At 36.1% G+C, this 26,091-nt stretch overlaps 1 protein-coding gene and 1 pseudogene across 3 annotated transcripts in view; one reads left to right on the plus strand and one right to left on the minus strand.

Annotated features, from left to right (window-relative positions):
- SCRN3 (secernin 3) overlaps window positions 1-25,609 on the plus strand; it is a 31,089-nt gene extending 5,480 nt beyond the window's left edge. For 2 of the 3 annotated variants that reach the window (XM_027589653.2, XM_027589652.2), the window contains exons 5-8: window positions 2,768-2,980; window positions 14,906-15,068; window positions 16,021-16,201; window positions 24,268-25,609. In XM_027589653.2, coding sequence (XP_027445454.2) covers window positions 2,768-2,980; window positions 14,906-15,068; window positions 16,021-16,201; window positions 24,268-24,438 — 728 coding nt within the window. In that variant the 3' untranslated portion in view covers window positions 24,439-25,609. Of the gene's footprint in view, window positions 1-2,767; window positions 2,981-14,905; window positions 15,069-16,020; window positions 16,202-16,456; window positions 16,605-24,267 lie in introns of those variants that run through there. The other variant, XM_027589654.2, reaches the window with a different exon arrangement.
- On the minus strand, window positions 6,401-6,879 carry LOC113919849 (annotated as a pseudogene).
- Window positions 25,610-26,091: the final 482 nt, after the last annotated feature.

Raw genomic sequence — 26,091 nt, forward strand, 5'->3', positions numbered from 1 at the left:
TAGGAAGCACAAGAGGGAAGACGGTCAAAGGGAGAAGCAGACTCCCTGCTGAGCAGGAAGCCCGATGCGGGACTCGATCCTGGGACTCCAGGATCATGACCTGAGCCGAAGGCAGTCGCTTAACCAACTGAGCCACCCAGGTGCCCTGTTTTAGTACTTTTCTGCTTCTTAATAACCTCGTGCCATTTCTTCCTCTTTTAACTTTGGGGTGAACTCAAACATTTTATTGCCTGTGGATATGGAGGTGAGAAAGGGGGAGTGCTCCTGGGGATTAGTATCTGTCAGTTAGTGGCTGGAAAGAATATGTTGATACAATAGTAAAGAGTAAATATTGAGTAAAATAACAATTTGATTGTTTTAGGATGCTTTGCATGCATTTTTTTCATGGTTTCTTTGTGACCATATATTCCTTTTCATTTCTCAAGTGACGAAATCTGGAGATGTGAAGTGCATTACTTGAGGCAGCGATTGAAAGACTTAGAATTTAAATCTTTCCATCCTGACTCTCAGTTCAATATTCTTTCATTAGAGTTACAGCCTTGTACTCAAGCATGATCATGTACCTTTTATGTACTTACCTCCTGGATCTCCTAGTTTTACAGGAGAGATAATTTGCACATGTAAAATATTAAATGCCTGAATGATTCAGGCACATAGATGATGTGAACATTTAGAGAAAGGAAAAGTCATTGTGGGCTGGAGAAATTCAGAAAGTCTTCATGAAGGTAGCCTTGCGCTTTGGAGGATTTGGATATTATTTTTCAAAATAAGTCCTTGCCAGTTGTTTTGATGACATTTTATTTTATATTTTGCCTGTTTTTATTTTGTATAATATATAAAATTGAATTTAGACTGTTTTCTTACTTTATAATTGGCCTGATTGTACCACTAGCACTCTTTATTTTATTAAGTGTGCTAAATGCAAGAGAGAAATGAATAAATGTATTCTCTTGAGAAAGATAGCCCTACTAGCCATTCAAAATGAACACCTTCATTGAGTGTAATCATCCAGTTGTAGATTAACTTTTCCAACTGGTTTCTCTTCCTATTACTAAATAAGCCCAAGAACTACATAATTAAATTTTAGTGAATTATCTATTAGATGGAAAACTCCTCTTCCCTGTCTGATTCTATCATGATGTTATTCTAGTTTTTGTAGTGAGAATATCCCAAGGATGACTTTGTTAGAGTAATTTAATTGATTTCTGCTTAGCAGACTGTTATTCTTTTTTTAAAAATTTTTATTAGATCTGTTTTTTTTTTTAAGATTTTATTTATTGGGGCGCCTGGGTGGCTCAGTCATTGAGGGTCTGCCTTCGGCTCAGGTCATGATCCCAGGGTTCTGGGATCAAGCCCCACATCGGGCTCCCTGCTAAGTGGGAAACCTGCTTCTCCCTCTGCCACTCCCCCTGCTTGTGTTCCCTTTCTCGCTGTGTCTCTCTCTGTCAAATAAATAAATCTCAAAACTCAACAGTAAAAAGACAATCCAACCAGAAAAATGAGCAAAAGACAGGAAGATACATTTCACCTAAAGGGATATACAGATGTCAAAAAAGCACATGAAATGTTCAATATCATTAGCTATTAGGGAAATGCAAACTAAAGCCACAATGAGCTATCTCTGTACTTATATCAAAAGAGTTAAAATGTTTTAAATGACACTACTAAACACTGGTGAGAAGGTGGAGAATGGATCACTTAATCATTGCTGGTAAGAGTGTGTAGCTACTCTGGAAAACAGTTTGGCAGTTTTTTAAAAAAACTAAATACACAACTGCCATACCACCCAGCAATTGCAATCTTGTGCATTTATCTCAGAAACTTACATTCACACAAGAACCTGTATGCAAATATTTATAACAACTTTCTCCATGATAGCCAAAAACTAGAAACAACCCCGATGTCCTTTAACTTGTGAATGGTTAAACAAACTGGTATATACCATGGAATAACACTCAGCAATAAAAAGGAATGGACTATTGATATATGTAATAACCTGGATCAATCTTTAGAGAATGCTGTCAAGTGAGAAAAGAAAAAAAAGGTTATATGCCATATGATTTCATTTGTGTAATATTCTTGAAATGACAGTAATAGAAATGGATAACAGACTAGTGGTTGCCTGGGTTTAATGAGGGTTTAGTGGGGGTAGATAAGTGGGTGTGCCCATAGGAGGGCAACGTGAGTGATCTTTGTGGAGATGGAAATATTCTGTATCTTGACTGTATCAATACCAATAGTTTAGCTGTGCTATTATACAAGATGTTACCATTGGGGGACACTGTGTAACGGGTACACGGGATCTCTGTATTACTTCTTACAACTGCATGTGAATCTACAATTATCTCAAAATAAAAAGTTTAAAAAGTTTAATTAAAATAATTCATTTATCTTTTTAGAGGCGGGGAGAGAGAGGGAGAGAGAAAGATCACAAGCAGAGCAGAGGGGAGTAGAAGGGACAGAGGGAGAGGGAGAGAGAGAATCTTAAGCAGGTTCCACACCCAGCGCAAAGCCCGATGCAGGTCTGTCTCATGATCCCGAGATCACGACCTGAGTTGAAATCAAAAGTCAGACACTTACCTGAGCAAGCCACCCAAGCACCCCTATTTATCTTTTTGAGTATGTAATAGATGAGATGCGCATGGTACAAAATTTAGAAGTCTATATTCGCATTTTAAATAGTGATTAAGAATCATAATGTACAGATAAATATAACATGTTAAATGCAATTTTTCTTTTCCCTTCCCCTCTTCTTCTTTGAAAATAGAGGGAGTTCGTAATATTTCTAATCAGCTTTCTATAACAATCAAGATTGATCAGGAACATCCAGACATGAGAAACTATGCTAAGCAGAAAGGTTGGTGGGATGGTAAAAAGGAGTTTGATTTTGCTGCAACATACTCTTATCTTGACACAGCCAAGATGATGATTTCACCAGGCAGATACTGTGAAGGCTACAAGCTTCTGAATAAACACAAAGGTAATTTTATCACTGAAATAATATCAGAATGAAAAATTATATTCTGCCTGGGTATAATGTGGGTATGATAAAATCTGGTTTTGAAGGAATTATTCTTAGTGAAGATACAGTTTTATTAAACTGAAATTTTATAAACTAATATAAGCTTTTTTTCTTGAGATGAGTGAAGTGCTATATAATTCTGAGAGGATAATAATACTTTTTGAACGACAGGTTCAGATTCACAATCCTCAGACCCCTTTTTTCAGTTTTTACTAATATTCTTAAACAAAATTGGGATTATTTTTCTTCTCAGAAATTATTGGAATATGGAGACGGGTTTCTTTAATCTGTCTTTTCATAATACTCTTGGTTATTTTCTTACTAAAAAAGTTGTATCTAGAACTAGTTGAGAATTTTAAGTGAGCAGATGTAAGAATTCCCTCTTCTCCTCAATTCTAGAAATACTGAATAAAATATTTAAACATTAAGGATATATATAGTTAGGTCAAACACAAGAAAAGGAAATCACCAACTACCAAAAATGAAGAGAGAACCCATAGTGTTGGCAAGATTTGAGGTGTCTCTTCCTCATATAGTTCTCCTATCTGTATCAAAGAGGGGATTCTGGACCAGATATAAGCCTTAAATGATAGTTCTAACATCCATGAGAAGGTAGGTGTCTAGGTGAAGACTTATTTGGGGAGCAGGAACTGGACTACTTACCAAGATTATGAATCTGAAAAATGCAATTCTGCTCCCTTCCCAGAGTCCCAGCCTGGAATTCAGCTGTCTGTTGTCTCAGGCTATGGGTCAGCACAGTCTCTGGTGAGAGATTGAACTCGAAGCTAAATGTATTTGGTAGGCTCAGCTGGAGCTACCTGTGCTGTGCTGAGAAACAAACACTGGTTGAACCAGTAAATCCCACAGGATCTCAGCATACCTGTGTCTCTATAGTCACTATGTGAATATTTGATATGATAGATATTCAGATTTTACTCAAATTTCCTATCCAAATGAGAAATTTGCCATAATGAATCTACATGTAACTGCCATTGAAAACATTTAAGTTATGTGGACACTGAGATAAAAGGATGTAGTTTCTACATTTACTATGGATAGTTTCTATTATGTCCTCAAGTTTACTGATCCTTTCTTCTGCATTATCTAATCTGCTGTTAATCTCATCTAGTGATACTACATTTCAGTTATTATGTTTTTTATCTCTATATGTTCCATTTGGTACTTTTTGTGTATATTTCCCATTTCTCTACTAATTACTTTCATGGTTTTTTTTCAATGAGCATATTCAGCACATACCTGTTTTATAATAGCTGTTTTAGCCTCACTGTCTGCTAACTCCATTATCTCTGCAATTTCTGGATCTGTTTCTGTTGATCTGATTTTCTTCTGGTTTAGGGTCAAATTTTCCTCCTAATTCATGTGTCTGGTAATTTTTAATTGGATAGTAGACATTGTAGATTTTATTTGTTGCGTGCTGGATTTTGTTTTATTCCTTTAAAGAGTGTTGGACTTATATTAGTTAAGTAACTGTTTTTAAGCTTTTCTAGGATAGGTCTAGAGTAGCCTTTACTCTAGGGCTGGTTTGGTACCACTACTAAGGGATGTGATCCTTCTGGATATTGTGATCATTATGCCTTTACTGATTTTTTTTTTTAATTATTGTATATATTAATGAGAGAGGAGTGTGAAAATCTCGAGTTATATTTATGGAATTGTGTGTTTTTGCTTTGTATTTTGAAGCTCTATTGTTAAGTACATACACATTTATAATTGTTAAGTCTTCCTGGTGAATTGGCCCTTTTGCCTTTATGAAACATTATTTCTCATGGTAATGATCATTTTCTTGAAGTCAGTTTTAGCCCAGTCTTCTGCTTACTGTTTACATGACATATACTTACCTATCATTTGCTTTCAAACTATCAGTATTCAGACTATCAGTGCATTTCTTATAAAAAGCGTATAGTTTGATCTTTTCTTTTTTAAAACCATTCTAATAAGTTCTGCCTTTTAATTAGAATCTATAGTTCATTAGAAATTTTATCATTGAAAAACACAATACCAAAGTAAAAATTAACTCAGTAGGCTCAATAGCAGAATGGAGATGACAGAGGAAAGAGTCAGTGGACATGAAGATAGATCAGTAGAAATTGTCTAATCTGAACAACAGAAGTTGAAGCAAGCAAACAAAAAGAACAGGGTCTTAGGGACTGTGCAATAGTACCCAGATGTCTAAAATTCATGTCATTAGATTCTCAGAAGGAGAGAATGGTGTGATGCAGAAAAATTTTTGAATAATGGCTGAAACCTTGTCAAAATGGCAAAAGACTTAAGCTTACAGATTCAGGAGAGGTAGAAATCTCAAACAAGATAAACTCAAATCCATGCCTAAATGCACAAATTGCTAAAAACCAAAGACAAAGAAAAAAGTCTTGAAAGCCGCTAAAGAAAAACAAATTACATGCAGGTAAAAAAATGATTTCTGCGAGTTTATCATTATAAACCATGGATGCCTAAAGGCTGTGAAACATTTTTAAAATTCTAAAAAGATCTGTCAAACCAGAATTCTATATTCAGCCAAAATATTCTTCAGGAATGAAGGAGAAATAAAAATATCCTGATATGTAGGAGAATTAAGAGACTTTGTTGCCAATAGATTGATCTAAAAGAAATTTTAAAGGAAGTTTTTTAGATATAAAGGAAATGATACCCCAGTGAAACATGGAAATTTAAGAATGAAGGAAGAGCCACAAAAGTGAGAAATATCTGGGTAAATATAACTATGTTTCTCCTCTTAAGACTTTAAAAATATGTCTGACAGTTATAAGCTAACATTACATTTCCTATAATACACAATTACCTCAGTATAAAGATGGAAGTACATAGAGACCTGTATGGTGGTAAGATTTCTACATGCTCCTTTAAGTTTTAAAATATTAATTCTAGTAAATGGAAAAGTTAAGTATGTATATTGTAATCCTAGATCAACTTTTTTTTTTTAACTAAAACAGTTGACAGTTTTTTTTTTTAAGATTTTATTTATTTATATGAGAGAGAGCACAAGAGGGAAGAGGGTCAGAGGGAGAAGCAGACTCCCCGCCGAGCAGGGAGCCCGATATGGGACTTGATCCCGGGACTCCAGGATCATGACCTGAGCCGAAGGCAGTCGCTTAACCAACTGAGCCACCCAGGCACCCAACAGTTCACAGTTTTATTTTCACATTTCACAATACAAATGAAAATTGCTCTTTTTTTTTTTTTTTGTCCCACTACTCCCTGGCAAAAACTATTCTCTCTTTGATAGGAAGGGGGAGCAAGTCTTCCTTGTCCTGGGAAAACACCTAGAGTCACAGTACTATGATCTCCTGGTGAAGTAGAACAAGTAATATAAAATTAATATAAAGAGGTTCCTGTCTCTTCTTATCTGTCTGGTCGAGTCATTCCTGGCCGAGTGGGCACCATCATGGGATGGGCAGGAGGTCTCAAAATTGGGGGCCCAGGCATCATTGGCATGTGGCCTCCCATAGGTGGCCTCATTCCAGGAGCAGATCCCACTGGCATCATCCCAGGAGGAGGAGGGCCCATTATTGGCATCATGGGAGGCCCCCGCTATGGCGTGCTGGGATCATACCAGGGCAAGGAGGACCCGGGAGACTGGGGGGAGGTGGGATCATTGCCCCTGCAGGAGGAGGAGCAGAGAATGGAGTAGGAGGTATCTTTCCTTGTTGAAATGCAGCGGTTGTTTTGTTGATCAGGCTCTGATCCTGCTCTTCCATCCATTTCTGATAGTAATCTTTCACATTCTGTTTGTGATTCCTACCACTGCAGTGTGTCTTTCTCACAGATGGAGAGTCATGGGTGAGGTATGTGTCGCAGTAGTCATAATAAAACTTAGGCATGTTGCTCTGCAGGCCCCTAGATCAACTTTTTAAAAAGCTACATAATAAGATATAGAAAAAAGTTGAACAGATAAATTGAAATAGAGTACTAAGAAAATATTCAAACATAAGGCGAGAAAGGGGAAATGGAAGAACAACAAACCAGAAGGATCAAACGGAAAACAAACAATATAATGTAGACCTGAATTCCAACATATGTATAAGTATTAATGTTCTAGGCACACCAATTAAAAGAGCATGTGAAAGTGAATTTAAAAAACAAAACAAGACTCAGCTATTGCTATATATAAATAACTAACTTAAGGTGAAAAGTAAAAGGATGGGAGAAGATATATCTTGTAAACACTCATCAAAAGACAGCTGGGCTGGCTATATAAATATTAGATGAATATTAGAAACTTTAGAGCAAGAAATTATCAGGAAGAAAGAGGGATACTACATAATCAAAAAAGGTCATTTTAATGGGATTATTATGTCTCCATGGTAAATGTATATGCATCTAACAACAAAGCTTCCAAATATATGAAGCAAGAACTGATAGAACTGAAAAGAGAAATAGACCATTTCACAATTATAATTGGAGACTTCAATACTTCTCAGTTATCAGAAGAACTACTAGACCAGGAAATCTGCAAGGATATAAAAAAACTGAACAATACCATCAACCACTGGTATATCTAATCCATTATTTATAGGATACTCCACCCAACAACAATGTAATACACAGTCTTTTCAAGTGCACATCAAACATACACCAAGGTTGTCCATATCCTGGGTCATAAAACAAATCTTACCAAATTAGAAGAAACATAACAAAGTATGATCTCTGGTGATAATGAAATTAAATTTGAAATCAATTATAGAAGGATATCTGCAAAGTCCCCCAAATACTTGGAAATTACACATTTTTAACCAGTGGGTCAGAAAAGAAGTCTCGAGGGAAATTAGAAAATATTTTGAGGGGAATGAAGTGAAAATGAATATACCAAAATTTGTGGGATGCAGCAAAGGTAGTGCTAACAGGGAAATTTATAGCATTTAATGCTTATAGTTGATAATAAGAAATTAATATAATATAAATATAAACTTAATATAAACTTAACAATATAAACTTAAACTTTCACCTCAAGAAACAAAACAAAAAACCAACCAAAAATGAACAAACAAAAATCCCAATCAAGGAAAAGGATGGAAATAATAAAGATAAGAGCAGAAATCAATAAAATTGAAAATGAAACAATGGAGAATATTGATCAAACTAAAACCTGGTTCTTTGAAAAGATCAATAAAATTGATACACCCTAGAAAGCTTGACAAAGAAAAAAAGGAAGACAACACAAGTTATATGTCAGGTAAAGAAATATCATTATCTACCCTACCGGCATTAGGAGGATAACGGGGAAATACTACAAACTTTGAGGAAATGAACTAGTTCCTTGAAAGCCACAAGCCACCAAAACTCACCTTAAAAGGAATAACTCTTGACAGTTGTCTGCTAGACAGTTTAACCGGTTGTACTCAACCTGCAGATTCTACTGGTGGGCAGCTCAAATTTCAGCTCAGTTCTTTTATCTTTAGCTGTGCTGCTTGCAGTGTGCCCCACATGCTGATTCACAAAACAGATGGGAATTTGGGCAGGTTTTTTTGTTGTTTTGTTTTGTTTTGTTTTTGCACAGAATTTGGGGGTTTTCCTCTCTATCTTTTATGGGATTCTTCCTTCACTTTCTAGTACCTGTGGTTGACCTCTAGTTCTTCAGGCCAGAAAGCCGAAGGTTTTCTGTAAATACTTGCACAATATTGCACAGCGTTGACGGAGGCCTTCTCTTGGGCTAAAGCCAAAACAAAAATAGGAAATTTATCCTGTGCTTCATCCCATCTTCCACATGTCTCCCTCCAGAATTTTCCTGCTTTTGTTCACTGTAAAGAACCTTCAGGTAGTCTATATTTTGTCCCAAGTTTATTGTTATTTAAGGGAGGGTTGGTCTGATAGGAGCTTATTCAGCTAATTGAAAGCAGAACTCCTTCCTATGTCATTTAATATTCTATGACCTTATTTTATTTATAGAAATATATTCGCATGATTCAAAATCCACAGTGAAGTCATTTCCTTCTATTCTGTCCCTAGATATTAATTTCTTTTTTCCATAGGCAACCCCTTATATATTCTTCCAGAGATAATATATACTTAATGAAACAAATATGTATAATTTTTTTCTCTTTTTTTACAGAAATGGTAGTATGCCACACACACTTTTCGGCATATAACTTTTCTTTAGTTAGCAATATATAATGTAGATAATTCTATTTTAATATAGTCCCAATTTTCTCATATTTTTGACAGATGCATAATTTTCTGTTATTTTGATATCTTGTTTATTTCTATATGGTTATATTTTAATCATCATATAGTAAAGATTAGTTGTATGAATCATAATTTAGTTAAAAAATTTCCCACTATTTAGGTTGTTTTTAGTTTTTCATTATTGAAAATTACATAATATGCTTATAGCTTATTTATATTCCCATCCATGATTATTTTCCTAGAATATGTTTCTAGAAGTAGGATGTAGGGTCAAAGAATATATGCATGTTTTAAAGCTTTTGAAAACATTGCCAAAATGATCATCAGAAAAGTTGCATCAATTTAAATTTCCATCAGCAATATCTGAGTGCCATTCTAATATACTTATCAATATAGGATATTATTTTTGTTCAGCCTTGATAAATTTTGTAGCAGAAATGGCATGTTATTATTTTAAAATAGAAATCTCTTACTAGTGAGATTAGAAATATTCTCATATGTCTAATTATTCTTACATTCTTATGTTTGTTGAAAAATTGTAATTTCAAATTGCGTGTTTATTAATATATCTTTTTCCATTTTTATATTTGGTTACTACTAACTCTTAAAAAAACTTGTACTGTATCTTTGTCCCTTTGCTTCCATATAGCTCTGGAAAAGTAACTTCTATTTAGGTTATTGGGTGGCAGTTAGCGACTAAATGGGTCATTCCATTAATACTTCAAAATATGTGACTAATATATTCTCCTTCACTTGAAGGATAAAATGGTTCTGTAAACCAATCAGAAAGCAACTACTTAGAGATAGATCAGTGATTGATATTTGCTTCTTAGGTATTCATTAAACACATTAGTAATCTGTTAGTTATTTGGTATGACAGAAAACATTTTGTGTCAATGTTTTTAAAGATTTTATTTTTTGACACAGAGAGAGAGATAGCGAGAGAGGGAACCCAAGCAGGGGGAGTGGGAGAGGGAGAAGCAGGCTTCCCGCTGAGCAGGGAGTCCGATGCAGGGTTCGATCCCAGGACCCTGGGATCATGACCTGAGCTGAAGGCAGACCTTAACAACTGAGCCACCCAGGCGCCCCTCATGTGAAAGGTTTTTTTAATAAGGTTTCTTAATGTTAGGCATTTTATAAATAGGTTATTTAAACTGTCTTTTTTTCCATGTAGATGGGTATGTAGAAAATGCCAAAATGTGTTATTCTAAGGAATTTTAGACTTATTATTGCTGTAAAAGTAGAGACTGAGTAGCAGTTGCAGCAGTACCTATTCCCATTTGTTAAAAGCTATCGGGCTGGACACTGTGCTAAGTGATTGCATTATCTTCTGTAAGGAACTATGTGAAGTAGGTATTATCTTCATTTCCCAAATGAGGAAACTGTACTCTTCATTTATCTCCTCTATGAAACTGAAAAAAATGGACTCTCTTATTTGAGCTTATATTTCTCTCAGCACCTAGTTCAGTGTCTTGCACTAGTATGTTGTATGTGTTTAATATGTATTTTTTGATTAAGTTAACAAAGGATTGTTAGTTGAATTAAATTAAATTGTAACTTACAGATAATTTAACAAAGATCACTCTTGTGTACTTTTTCTGGCAATAACTTAGAGGCTCAGGACATAAATTAGGAAGTATTCCTAAAAAAATGAAGAACAACAATACATAATTAAGGTGAGGAGGAAAATGTCAAGAATCCTAGGGTTTAACCGGGTAATTGGACAAAAGAAAGAAAAAAATAGAGGTAACTATAAATTAATTAGCCACTGCATCATAGTAATTAATTCTGTTATTTTTAACTACAAAATAGCTGGATTATATATAGATTTAAAATGAATGCATGATTATAGCAAGAGTTGCATCTGACCTGAAACTTCTTTTTCTCCCCAAGTATAATGTACAGTTCATCCAACCTTCTGTGCTTGCCAAAAGAATAAATGTCTTTCCAATACTTTCATAGAAAATTGTCTAGTAGTACATTATAGTTAATTTTTCCCATGATTTTTCTAGATGGAAGAGCCTACCCTTCTTCTTTCCAGCTACCTGATAGCTATTAACTGTGCTGCATGTATATCCAAATTGTATCTATATTCACTCATGTATTTTAAATAACTAGTTTAAATTGCAGTGAAATTGCACCCTGTGTTTTGCATTCATTTTACTGAACCCTGCTACTGCAGTCTCAGTACTTATTCAATGCTTGCTAGTGGATTACTTATAGCTATCCTACTCAAGTGATCATGTAAATCCTCCCTTCATTTTGAGAATTGTAGGTTTTGAATACAGAAAACATTTTCATAATACCTGTATTATCGCAGTGTTATGGTTCTGACACTGTTTTCATTAAAACTTGCCATTTATAGGAATTTAGATTTGAATCATTTTAAAATCTCACTAGGTGCAGAAGCTATGTGTCTGATAGATAGGTGTGGATGGTAGGCTTTTGCTTTATTGTTTAGTTTTAATGTTAAGGGCTGTTTTCAGATACACCCTCTTTTTTTCTTCCTGCATTTTCTCAAAATTAATGAAAGATTTGTTCTTATAACAAGTTATCTATAAATTATTTTTCTTGAATTTGAAGTCATAGCTATCCTAAGGAGAAATGGAAAATTTGCTATTAACATGAAATAGTAACGTATATGATTGACTGAGGGTGTAACATTAGATTATTTTATATGGAAGTCAATTTTATTTTAATTTTAAATGTCACAGAATCACATTTTGAGTACAGACTTGCTGTAAGCGTTTTTCTTTTAATTATTCCTTTATATCATGGGAATGGAGGGAGGAAATTCTTGCTTTTCATGCTCTCTTTGTCTTTGTGAGTTATTTCATTTTTTATTCCTTTACTGTCATTGTATTAGGGTATTAGGAGAGAGGAGACAAATACCTGTGGTCAACGAACTGTGTTAAATGAAAGTTATTTGTTTCTTTAGAATGAATTTTAATGCAATAGTTAAATATTTCCAATATAAAGTATGTGAAAATATCTGATGGCAGGAACTATATGTTTTATGGGAGTTTTTTTTTAGCTCAACTTTTTATAATATGGGTCTATCATGTTCGTTACTATTATTGAAAAATTGATACTACTTGAGGGTAAAAAAGGACTGATGGGAGGCTCAGTAGTGGAGTGGTTAAAAGCACTGAGCTGGACTTCTGCTTCTGGTTATCAAGGAATAACTAGTATTACACTAACCTCCCCCCCAGAATAACTATGAAAGCTGGAGGAATAAAAACAACTGTTTGAAGGTATCGGTGAACACCCAAAACAGTTAGGATATGAGGGCCTAGATCCAAGAGATTGAGACAAGATTAGCTGTACTCTGAGAAGTACCTGACCTTTTATGTCACAATTTCTCCTTAAAGCAATTTTTGACTTCTAAGCAGCACAAATGTAGGATGAGATACTGAGAGATCAAGACAAAAGTAGTTGCTAAGAGCCTAAAAAGCTAAGTAGAGATTTGAGAATCTCACAAGGCCTTAGGGACAAAACTTAGATCTAATAGCCAACCAGGAAGAGGCCTGGGAAACATCCCAGACTTTCAGTTGAGACCGCAGAAAAGCTACCATAGGGAATAGACCAGTCTCAACTGGATCAATAGGTAATCTACTTATATTCTGTCTGTTTTCCAGAAGAAAATTAAATCTTCTGTTGAGGAAAACATCATGAAGAACTTCTACAGACTTTCGTCCATAGTGTCCAACATTCAATAAAAAATTATCAGACATGCCAAGGAATAAGACTAAGTGACTGAAAAACCAAGAGAAAGCAGACAGTAGAAAGTGACCCACTGGTATCCACAAACTAGCTTCATCAGACAAAGACTTAAATTAGTATGTTTTGGGCGAGTGGGTGGTTCAGTCGGTTAACTGTCTGCCTTCGGCTCAGGTCATGGTCTCAAGGCCCTGGGATCAAGTCCTGAGTCAGGCTTTTTGCTTGGCGGGGAGTCTGCTTCTCCCTCTCCCTCTGCCCCTCCACTCATGCTCTCACTTTCTCAATAAATAATTTTCAAAAATTATCTTTATGATCATGTTGCAGTAGTTAAAGTTACATTCTCTTACCACTTTTGTTGGAAAAATTGCACTGGATTTGGTCATTGTTCTAAGAATTAGCATATTAAAATTCTAACCTAAATTTTGTTAACTATAAGCTTATATAAATTTATTTTTGTAATATTATTATTTCATTTTAAAGACCTAATCAGTCCTTTTCCTCCACTATTTACCATGAAATTTTGATTCTTATTTTAAATGTGCTGCTTTAAATGGCTATTTTCTAGTACCATTTTCTTTCAATAATGAGAATTTCTTGTATTTATTCAGAGGAAGGCTTTTAAACCTATTCTGAAACTCTTCAGGAAAGATCCTTTTTTGAATTGTTAACTGTGGTCATCCCAACTGAAATTGGACCAGGGGACTTTCACTTCTTTACATTCACAGAGCTACATATCTATGTCAAAGTGCATCAATATCTATCTCTCTGGTCTCTCCATTTCCTAAGACAGTGCGTGGCATTTAGTAGATGCTCAATAAGTATGTGTTGAATGATTGAGAACTAAATAGAGAAAAATCCCATTCTTGTCTTTAGAGAATTTATAATCTAATGGCAGAGATAGGACCAATATATACAAAAGATCAGGAATGCTTATAGGAAAGGAAAACCTTATTCCAATTAAGCTTAATGGTAAGTTTTCATTTGAAGGAGTTTTAATTTGATTCAGGGGGAACTGAGTCAAATTTTTGGGAAGAGAATTATGACATGTTAGAAGAAGGTATTTGGGCTACTTTTGGAGGACTGCATTGTGTAGGGATAAGATTATTCATCTTGTCATTAGGAGTTAGATCTGGAACCACATCTTTGACTATGGAAATGTATAGCAGGGAGCAGAGCTGTCTGAAGGCATGATTGGCTTTTTAAATTTTTTGGTGGAAATACCTTGCAAATATGGAATTCTGAGGCTCTCTGTAACAATGGTCATGTTGTGTTTGCTACAGAGATAAAATAGATTTTTTCTATTTTTCTAAAATAAAAAAACTCCTTAAAATATCAAACTTCACATATGAAAACAGAAAACAAAATATAATGCCATCTATTTTCATCACACACAATGGACATTTAAGTTTTTTAAGTAGTCCAGCAGAATTATGTTCATAAAAATTCCATTAACCAATAATGTGTTTTGTCTCCTTCATTCCCACTCTGGTTACAATTCACACTTTCAGATAAGGGTATTAAAGTCAGGTACAGAAATTATTATAGGAAAAGTAGTATATTATTTTATAAAGAACATCTTGTATAATATTGGAAACCAAGCACAATATTCTCTTAATAGTTTGTTCCCAGAATGAATAGACTCAGATAGTAGTTACTGATATTGTCAGTTCACTGCTAACTAAATACATCTTAAAAATTTTTGTTAAGGGCAACAAGACTGAGCATATTTTGCATTTTTTATTCCTTCTTAAGAAGTTACGATTTTACCTGATAAATGGTTTTGAGACTTTGTATTTTATATTTTCTAAAAAAATCTTCATTACAACAGTGGAATGAAGCTAATCTAATATTTATGATACAGGGTTCGTTTAGAGTCAATCTCTAATTTATACCTAGATCATTATCTCATGTTATATATTATCAATAGAGAAAGCAGTTCATATTAACAGTATATCAATCTACAAATTCATATGTATTTGATGATTTTTAAAATGATTTCCCTAGGAAATATAACTTTTGAAACAATGATGGAAATTCTCCGAGATAAACCAAGTGGCATTAATATGGAGGGAGAATTCCTGACCACTGCAAGCATGGTTTCTATTTTACCTCAAGACTCCAGCCTTCCTTGCATTCATTTCTTTACTGGGACTCCTGATCCTGAGAGGTAAAGTCATAGAATATTGTAAACCAGCAAGGGGTCAAGGAGTGGGGTAGTCATTAGTCTGTTGGTGATTTTGCCAGGCTAAATTTTTCTTACACAAATATGACAATAATTTTTGGATGCATTTTCTGTTCAGGTTGTAGTTTGCCATTTCCATATGTACATAACTGCCATAACTATTCTCATTTTTATAGGACAATATGTTAATAGATTCTTGTATGCAGTTATCCCTACTCTCTTTCCCCAAATATATTTAAAATTGTCAAGAAAAGTATATGGTTTTCTTTTGCAGATTCAGTATTACAACATTAGATGATTAATAACAGTAAAAAGATTAAATGATGTAGCTGAGCTGGATTTAGATGGTTACTTATCTACTCATATCTATAAAATACATGCATATAAAATTTAAGCTATCAGTAGTTGAAGTTATATCTAAAGCAGGATTTGTACAGACTATCTTTAGTCATTAGTGTCTCATAGAACTTAATGTACATTACATTTAGAAATGATCTTATAGTCACTATCTCCTAGTGTTATGGTCTTTCATGTTATTAAAGATATTTTCAAGAAGATGGAATGAGACTCATGAATACCTTAATACTGCTGCTGATTTTCATTCCAAATCCTAATCCTCAATCTGTAACACTGAGGCTTGTTCTTACCCTTCAACTGTGGAGTTTGCAGTAGAAAATGATGAACTGTAATTTCACTTGGCACTGTTTCTGTGCCAGCCCCTTTGTTAGGTTCATGGGGATACTGAATAAAGTGTGCTCCCCAGCCCCAAAGGAGAGCCCGGTGTACCAGGAAAGACAGACACGGTATAAGTAGTATGACAGGAACGACTAGTATGTAACAAATTAATAGAGACTAGAGGAAATCTTAAAAGATTTAGAATAATGCTGAATATTTTTATATCCCCACAAGCCAATTTAATGAAGACTTTTTCTTCTAGATCCATTTTTAAGCCTTTCATATTTGTACCAAATATTCCACCACTATTGGATACCAGTTCACCAACATTTGCACTTGAAGATCCAGTTAAAAAGAAGCCACGTTTTCAGTTTAAGCCTGACAGAAGACACCCACTCTACCAAAAACATCAACAGGCTTTGGAAATAATAGATAAAAAGGAGGTATGATTAAATTATATTCTGTTTTATCATTAAGAATGATTTCAAGTATGATTCAATCCACATTTTGAACTTCGGAATTTCAGCTTTCTTTCCTTCCTTCATCTAAAAATAGGTTTAAAAATAGTTTAGATGTTTAGATTATAGACCTGTAATTGAAGGTTAAAAATAATGGTTAAGAATGCATTGTGAGCCTTTCCGCGCTACCTAGGGAAGTGTTCATACAGCGTTGTTTTGCGTTCCTGTTGTAACTTAAAGGGAAACTTTCACAATGTTCGGAGCCCTTGATGTCCTGCAAATGAAGGAGGAAGATGTCCTCAAATTCCTTGCAGCAGGAACCCATTTAGGGGGTACCAACCTTGACTTTCAAACGGAACAGTACATCTACAAAAGGAAAAGTGACGGTATCTACATCATAAATCTGAAGAGGACCTGGGAGAAGCTTCTGCTGGTGGCTCGTGCCACTGTTGCCATTGAAAACCCAGCTGATGTCAGTGTCCCATCGTCCAGGGATAGTGGCCAGCGAGCTGTGCTGAAGTTTGCTGCTGCTACGGAGCCACTCCTATTGCCGGCCGCTTCACTCCTGGAACCTTCACTAACCCAATCCAGGCAGCCTGCCGGGAGCCGAGACTGCTGGTGGTTACTGAGCCCAGGGCTGACCACCAGCCTCTTACAGAGGCGTCCTATGTTAACCTGCCTGCCATCGCTCTAACGCCGACTCTCCTCTGCACTATGTGGAGATCGCCATCCCTTGCAACAACAAGGGAGCTCACTCGGTGGGTCTGATGTGGTGGAGGCTGGCCAGGGAAGTTCTGCGCATGCGTGGCACCATTTCCCGTGAACACCCATGGGAGGTCGTGCCTGATCTCTACTTCTACAGAGATCCTGAAGAGATGGAAAAGGAAGAGCAGGCCTCTGCTGAACAGGCTGTGACCAAGGAGGAATTTCAGGGTGAATGGACGGCTCCAACTCCTGAGTTCACTGCTACTCAGCCTGAAGTCGCAGACTGGTCTGAAGGCGTGCAGGTGACCCCGGTGCCTATTCAGCAGTTCCCCACTGAGGACTGGAGCGCCCAGCCGGCCACTGAAGACTGGTCTGCAGCTCCCACTGCTCAGGCCACTGAATGGGCAGGAACAACCACTGAGCGGTCTTAAGCTGCTCTTCCACAAAGCAAACAAAATGGAAATAGAAATGGGAAAGGTTGACGGAAAATAAAGTTTGTAAAAGTAAAAAAAAAATGCATTGTGAATCTTTTAGGGAAATTTAATATATTAAATGTAATAACAGTACCTAATATTTACTGAGCACTTACTATCCAACAGCATCATGGTACCATTACACAGAATATTTTATTTAATCTTCACATTCTTTATGAGTAGCTACTGTTATTATGTCCATTTTTATGAGTAGCTACTATTATTATGTCCATTTTACTGATAAAGAATCTGAGACTTAGGGAGTTTAAGCAGCTTACATCGTTTATATCTCACACCAAAAATGACAAAGCTACTGGAGGGCAGTTAACATAGTCTCTTACATAACATTCTGAATCATATAGCCTTAGATTAATTTTAATGGAAAGTGCTTAACACCCCTTAGACTTAAAATAATAATAATGAGTTGGAGTTTAAAAAAAATGATAAATGCTTGTGATTTTTAAATGTAAGCATTATAGAAGATTAACATGTCATCCAAAATCTCATCTCTAGAAATAAGCAGATATATTTTGGGGGAGACAGATAGATACACACATAGATTGACAATTTTATAATATCCATACTTCTTCAGCTCTCTTGCCCTCTTCCCTCTCTGCCCCAGAGATAAAAAATAGACTAGAAGGAAATGGAAGGGCTACCTAAAGGTTTTTTACAGAACCATCAACTCACTTCCTTCAATGAAGGAAAATATTGGCCATCTTACACCTTTTCTCACCTGTTTATACTCTATTGCCTATAATTCCTTGTACTTCATCAAGGTATATACATTTGCATTCTTTCTACATAAAGTGAATTAAATTAATTGTCCTCCAGGTAATTATTTATTGACTTTTGTCTGTAGTATGTTTGCATGGTTGCCATTCCCCCACCTGCTTTGCTTACACTTAAAGCAGATAGTTCTGTCCAGACCTGGTATTTGCTGTGAATTCTTGACACTATTCTTGCTTTATTTTTTTATATTATATTTATTTATTTTATTAAAATAATATATTTTTTATATTATATTTATTTATTTATTAAAACTTTGAGTGTAGGGGCACCTGGGTGACACAGTTCAGCATCTGATTCTTGGTTTCAACTCAGGTCGTGATCTCAGGGTCATGAGATTGAGCCTGACATGAAGCCCAGCATCGGCCACGTGTGGGCCCCGTGCTCAGCGAGGAGTCTGCTTAGGACTCTCTCTTCCTTTCCCTCTGCCCCTCCCCTCCTTCAAATAAATCTTAAAAAAAACTTCGAGTGTAAACACTTTTTGTAGCCTGGTGGCCTGGAGTGAGAGGCAAGCAATTTGTCCCAGGAGCCCATTAAGTGTGCTGATGAGAGCCCAATCCACTGGCCATGGTGTCATACACTGTCTGAGCTTGGCTTACCCTCCAGACTCAGCACAGCTCTGTGAAGAATGATGAGCCCTTTGGTTCCTCTTGCCCTGATGCTCAAGTTTCTCAGTGATATGTTTCAAGACTCTCTGCTCTGGGGGGATTTTCCCTCATTCCTCCCTGAGCAGCCTCCACACTGCACTAATTGCTTACTATAGTTCTCAAGGGTTGTCAGCTTCCTTTTCCCCTCAATACTGCTTCTGGAAGGTTGGTTTTGTAGACTTATTATTAAATATTTGTTTAAATTGCTGATTGACATTTTTCTAAGTAATACTGAAATTAAAATTTAAAAGCTGTTGTTACTGTTTTAGGCTTTACTTAATAGGCAGTAAATGTTGAATGACAACAGAAAGTAGTGGAAAGACAATAGAATTTGAGGGAAGTGTCAAAGAGCTGGGTTCTAGTCTACTTTTTTTTTAAAATTTAAGTATAGTCGACACATGATGTTAACATTAGTTTCAGGTGTACAATATAGTGATTGGACAAGTCTATACATTATACTATGCTCACCCCAAGTGTAGCTGCCATCTGTCACCATATGCTAGTACAATACCATTAACTATATTCCTTACGTGCCTTTTACCCGCCGTGACTTATTCATTTCATAACTGGACATCTGTATCTCCCTAGCCTCTTCACCCATTTTGCTCACCCCCTCACCCCCCTCTCCTCTGGCAACAATCAATCTGTTTGCTATGTATTTATGGGTCTATTTTTGCTGTTTGTTTCGTTTTTTAGATTCCACATCCAAGTGAAATCAGATGGTATTTGTCTTTCTCTGGTTCTAATCTACTTTAATGTCTTAGAGAGAGTCAATGCTACTTTTAATTTACATTTTTAAAAGATTTTATTTATTTGACAGAGCGTGCACACAAGCATGAGCGGTGGGGAGGGGCAGAGGGAGAGGGAGAAGCAGGCTCCCTGCTGAGCAGGGAGCCCAATGGGAGGATCCATCCCAGGACCCTGAGATCATGACTTGAGCCGAAGGCAGCCGGTTTGTTTGTTTTTTTTTAAAGATTTTATTTATTTATTTGACAGAGACACAGCGAGAGAGGGAACACAAGCAGGGGGGAGTGGGAGAGGGAGAAGCAGCCTTCCCGAGGAGCCTGGAGCCCGATGTGGGGCTTGATCCCAGGACCCTGGATCATGACCTGAGCCAAAGGCAGACGCTTAACAACTGAGCCACCCAGGCGCCCCCGAAGGCAGCTGCTTAACTGCTTAACCAGCTGAGCCACCCAGGCGCCCCTTAATTTACATTTCTTGATTACTAATGCGGTTAAAAATCTTCTCATATGTTTATTGGCCATTAGTATTTCCTCTTAAATGACTTGCCTCTTCTTTTCCTTAGCCTATTGTTCAATTGTTTGTTGGTTGTTTTTGTCTTTTGCCTCAAAGAGGCAAAAATATGTGAATTTTGAGTCTGTTATATTGCAGATTTTTCATCAGCTTATTGTTTAACTTTTTTGTCTGACAGAAAAGTTTTAAGTTTAGTCAATTACATTTGTTAGTCTTTTCCATTAAGGCATCTTGATTTTATGCTTGAAAGGCCAACCTCACCTCAAAATAAAGATAACTTCTGGGGCGCCTGGGTGGCTCAGTCATTAAGCATCTGCCTTCAGCTCAGGTCATGGTCCCAGGGTCCTGGGATCGAGCCCCGCATTGGGCTCCCTGCTCCGCAGGAGGCCTGCTTCTCCCTCTCCCACTCTCCCTGCTTGTGTTCCCTCTCTTGCTGTGTATCTCTCTGTCAAATAAATAAATAAAAAGATAACTTCTGTATTTTTTTTCAGTATGTATATGTGTGTTTGAAAAAAATATTTAGTTCTTAAATTTGTCTGAAATTTATTTTTCTGTATGTTATGAAATAGGGATTCTGTTTTCCAAGAGCTGACTAAATTATTCCAATACCATTTGTAGACAAAATACATTTTCCCCACTGATATGTAAAGTAGCATTTCTTCAGAAAAAGTAGATACAATTTGATTTTAAAGTGCACATTAAGGTTAAGAATCTTTGTTTTTTGGAGTTCTGTGCCATAATGGTTCAAATGTTTAAAATTATGCTCATTTTTTTTTTAAATTTTATTATGTTATGTTAATCACCATACATTACATCATTAGTTTTTGATGTAGTGTTCCATGATTCATTGTTTGCATATAACACCCAGTGCTCCATTCAGTATGTGCCCTCTTTAATACCCATCACCAGGCTAACCCCTCCCCACACCCCCTCCCCCCTAGAATTCTAGAGTCCATAGTCTCTCATGGTTCGTCTCCCCCTCCGATTTCCCCCCCTTCATTTTTCCCTTCCTGCTATCTTCTTTTTTTTTTAAACATATAATTTATTATTTGTTTCAGAGGTACAGGTCTGTGATTCAACAGTCTTACACAATTCACAGCACTCACCATAGCACATACCCTCCCCAATATCTATCACCCAGCCACCCCATCCCTCCCACCCCCCATCACTCCAGCAACCTTCAGTTTGTTTCCTGAGATTAAGAATACCTCATATCAGTGAGATCATATGATACATATCTTTCTCTGATTGACTTATTTCACTCAGCATAATATCCTCCAGTTCCATCCATGTCGTTGCAAATGGCAAGATTTCATTCCTTTTGATGGCTGCATAATATTCCATTGTGTATGTGTGTGTGTGTGTGTGTGTGTGTGTGTGTGTATGTATATATATATATATATATATATACACCCCACATCTTCTTTATCCATTCATCTGTCGATGGACATCTGGGCTCCTTCCACAGTTTGGCTATTGTGGACATTGCTGCTATAAACATTGGGGTGCATGTACCCCTTCGGATCCCTACATTTGTATCTTTGCAAGCATGAAACCAGCCCTACAAGAAATATTGGAAGGGGTCCTCTAAGCAAAGAGAGAGCCTAACAGTAACATAGACCAGAAAGGAACACAGACAATATACAGTAACAGTAACCTTACAGGCAATACAATGGCACCAAGTTCATATCTTTCAATAGTTACCCTGAATGTAAATGGGCTCAATGCCCCAATCAAAAGACACAGGGTATCAGATTGGATAAAAAACAAGACCCATCGATATGCTGTCTGCAAGAGACTCATTTTATACCCAAAGACACCCCCAGATTGAAAGTGAGGGGATGGAAACCATTTCCTATGCTAATGGACACCAAAAGAAAGCTGGGGTGGCAATCCTTATATCAGACAAATTAGATTTTAAACCAAAGACTATAATAAGAGATAAGGAAGGACACTATGTCATACTTAAAGGGTCTATCCAACAAGATCTAACAATTGTAAATATCTATGCCCCTAACATGGGAGCAGCCAATTATATAAGCCAATTAATAACAAAAGCAAAGAAACACATCAACAACAATACAGTAATAGTGGGGGACTTTAACACTCCCCACACTGAAATGGACAGATCATCTTAGCAAAAGATCAACAAGGAAATAAAGACTTTAAATGACACACTGGACCAAATGGACTTCATAGATATATTCAGAACTTTCCATCCCAAAGCAACAGAATACACATTCTTCTCTAGTGCCCATGGAACATTCTCCAGAATAGATCACATCCTAGGTCACAAATCAGGTCTCAACCAGTACCAAAAGATTGGGATCATTCCCTGCATATCTTCGGACCACAATGCTTTGAAACTAGAACTCAATCACAAGAGGAAAGTCGGAAAGAACTCAAATACATGGAGGTTAAAGAGCATCCTACTAAAGAATGAAAGGGTCAACCAGGAAATTAAAGAAGAATTTAAAAAATTCATGGAAACCAATGAAAATGAAAACACAACTGTTCAAAATCTTTGGGATGCAGCAAAGGCAGTCCTAAGAGGAAAGTATATAGCAATACAAGCCTTTCTCAAGAAACAAGAAGGTTCTCAAATACACAACCTAACCCTACACCTAAAGGAGCTGGAGAAAGAAGAGCAAATAAAGCCTAAACCCAGCAGGAGAAGAGAAGTAATAAAGATCAGAGCAGAAATCAATGAAATAGAAACCCAAAGAACAGTAGAACAGATCAACGAAACTAGGAGCTCGTTCTTTGAAAGAATTAATAAGATTGATAAACCCCTGGCCAGACTTACCAAAAAGAAAAGAGAAATGACCCAAATAAATAAAATCATGAATGAAAGAGGAGAGATCACAACCAACACCAAAGAAATACAATTATAAGAACACATTATGAGCAACTATATGCCAGCAAATTAGATAATCTGAAAGAAATGGATGCATTCCTAGAGATGTATCAACTACCAAAACTGAACCAGGAAGAAATAGAAAACCTGAACAGACCTAGAACCACTAAGGAAATTGAAGCAGTCATCAAAAATCTCCCAACAAACAAAAGCCCAGGGCCAGATGGCTTCCCAGGGGAATTCTACCAAACATTTAAAGAAGAATTAATACCTATTCTTCTGAAACTGTTCCAAAAAATAGAAATGGAAGGAAAACTTCCAAGTTCATTTTCTTTCTTTCTTTCTTTCTTTCCTTTTTTTTTTTTTTTAAAGATTTTATTTATTTGACAGAGAGAGACACAGCGAGAGAGGGAACACAAGCAGGGGGAGGGGGAGAGGGAGACGCAGGCTTCCCGCCGAGCAGGGAGCCCGATGTGGGGCTCAATCCCACTACCCTGGGATCATGACATGAGCCGAAGGCAGACACTTAACAACTGAGCCACCCAGGCACCCCCCAAGCTCATTTTCTGATAACTTTCTTCTTACACACTTTTTCTCTCAGTACCTACCCTGTAACTGGTTGTGGTAATTCATCAATAACTTAAAAATTGCTTCATTCTGTAAAAGTCATGACCATTTGCCCCCTTCTTGAAACAGAGAGAAATCATAGGGAGGAATCATTGAGAAAATGTCTTTTAGTTTCTTTCCCTTGAATACTGCTGTTCTTTTTCCTTTGTTGAATCTGATAATCCTGATTTTAAATATAGAAGATCCAACTTCATAAAAGTATCTTAGCCTCGAAGAATAAGGAACATTGGTGACACGAAAATTGATTACTTATGACAAAAATGCTGCTTAAAGCTATACTATCAAAATAAGATGTTTAAGTCAACTATTTGTAGTAGCTATATCATAAAGCTTTCAAAATAAAGATTTATAAAAAAAAACTTAGCCTCAATTTTCAGCAACCTTCCCCATATATAATATCATAATTTCAATGGTCCTGTTATCTGTCTTCTAAGTTTCTTGCTTATAGACTAATCCTACACAGTTATTCTTATCTTTTCTACTAAAAATACCTAATAAATTGGGGTTAATTCAATCTAGAACAATGATTTTTCCCAAAGAATTTCATTCCTTCTATGTCTAAAGAATAAGAGGAGGGGAACCAAACTAGAAGTGGAAACAAGAATGAATAAATCTTGTCTGTAGAGGTGAGTTGGAATTTGGTTAGACTTATACGTGTGTGTGTATGTGTTTATTTATTTTTATTTTTTAATTGTTTAGGAAAAAGCCAAACCCCTGTTGGACAACATGAGGAAACTGGAGAAAGAACTATTCAAAGAGATGGAATCAATTCTTCAAAACAAGCATCTCGATGTGGATAAAGTTGTTAATCTCTTTCCTCAGTGTGCAAAAGATGAAATTAGAATTTATAAGTCAAACATTAGTCCTTAGTGGTCATATAAATGGTCAGCAATCTTCTTCAAAGTCAGAATCTGTCATCTTGGTAAATGATATAACCTCATTTAGCAGACCTGATTATTCTTTAATAGCATTTACATTAATGGCCTATTAGAACTACATACAGCCTTGCTGAAATATTGAGAAAGAAAGTAACATTGGAATTAGGCACGTATATCATGGGATAGCCAGGAGGTATTTCAGGTATTTACTTGTGTTGTTTTTTTTTAGCCATAATACCTTTTTAAAAATTATAATAATTTAATATTCAATTCTTTATGAAGCATAAAATATTAAAATAATGCATGGATTTATGTTTATTATAGTTATGTATTGTCCTCAAATAATTTTCTCATTTACAGCAAGAAAGTAGATTTTTCTTTAGTAATGGAAAATATTGTTTCTCAACTAATGAGTTTTTTCTCATTAGGTACATGTTAATCATCTCTAACAAAATATTCTAGATTTACACATTATCTTATTATAGTGTATTAATTCTTCAAATACACTTTTATTAAATTCAAACATGCTTTTTGTCAAGACATGGCTGACCAGTGAGCTTTTAGCTCTAATTATCAAGCAGTTTTTCAGGTATGCACCTTTATAAGCTTTTAATATTTTTAGAAGAGCTTGTCTGGGGATTAGGAATGGGATAAGGGAACCAAGACCTTAGGTGATACTGTTTCTGTGTCTCAAATCTTTCTCAAATTTTATTTCTGTTCACTCAGGAAAAATAGTAACAGGAGTGAGATAGGGGCAAATGATAGGATTGCCAGTGTATTATGAACATTAGAGTATATAACGTATTATGAATATTATAAATGAGTAATATCTACCCAGTTTATAAAACTTTGTTAAAGTTACATAGAGATTACCAAGACTCAAAGTTGCAAATGTAAACAAAAGAAAAATCCAACTCAAAATAACACTATTTATTGGTTTCTAGAAATATCTATTTTAGATATTTGATTATATTATCATATTTATTGGTTGCTATCACTGTAATTAGGATTATTACTAAAGTAGTGGATCATTATATTTAAAGAATGCCCAAGAAAAATTTTTTTAAGGGTGCCTGGGTGGCTCAGTTGTTAAGCATCTGCCTTCCACTCAGGTCATGATCCCAGAGCCCAGCACTGGGCTCCCTGCTGGCGGGAAGCCTGCTTCTCCCTCTCCCACTCCCCCTGCTTGTGTTCCCTTTCTGGCTGTGTCTCTGTCAAATAAATAAATAAAATCTTTTATTTTTTATTTATTTTATTTTATTATGTTATGTTAATCACCATACATTACATCATTAGTTTTTGATGTAGTGTTCCATGATTCATTGTTTGTATAGAACACCCAGTGCTCCATTCAGTATGTGCCCTCTTTAATACCCATCACCAGGCTAACCCATCCCCCCACCCCGCTCCCCTCTAGAACCCTCAGTTTGTTTCTCAGAATCCATAGTCTCTCATGGTTCGTCTCCCCCTCCGATTTCCCCCCCTTCATTTTTCCCTTCCTACTATCTTTTTTTTTTTTTAACATATAATGTACCATTTGTTTCAGAGGTACAGGTCTGTGATTCATCAGTCTTAAACAATTCACAGCGCTCACCATAGCACATACCCTCCCTCCCCAGTGTCTGTCACCCAGCCACCCCATCTC

The sequence above is a fragment of the Zalophus californianus genome, chromosome 3 (assembly GCF_009762305.2).
Source record: "Zalophus californianus isolate mZalCal1 chromosome 3, mZalCal1.pri.v2, whole genome shotgun sequence".
NCBI classification, from domain to species: Eukaryota; Metazoa; Chordata; class Mammalia; order Carnivora; family Otariidae; genus Zalophus; species Zalophus californianus.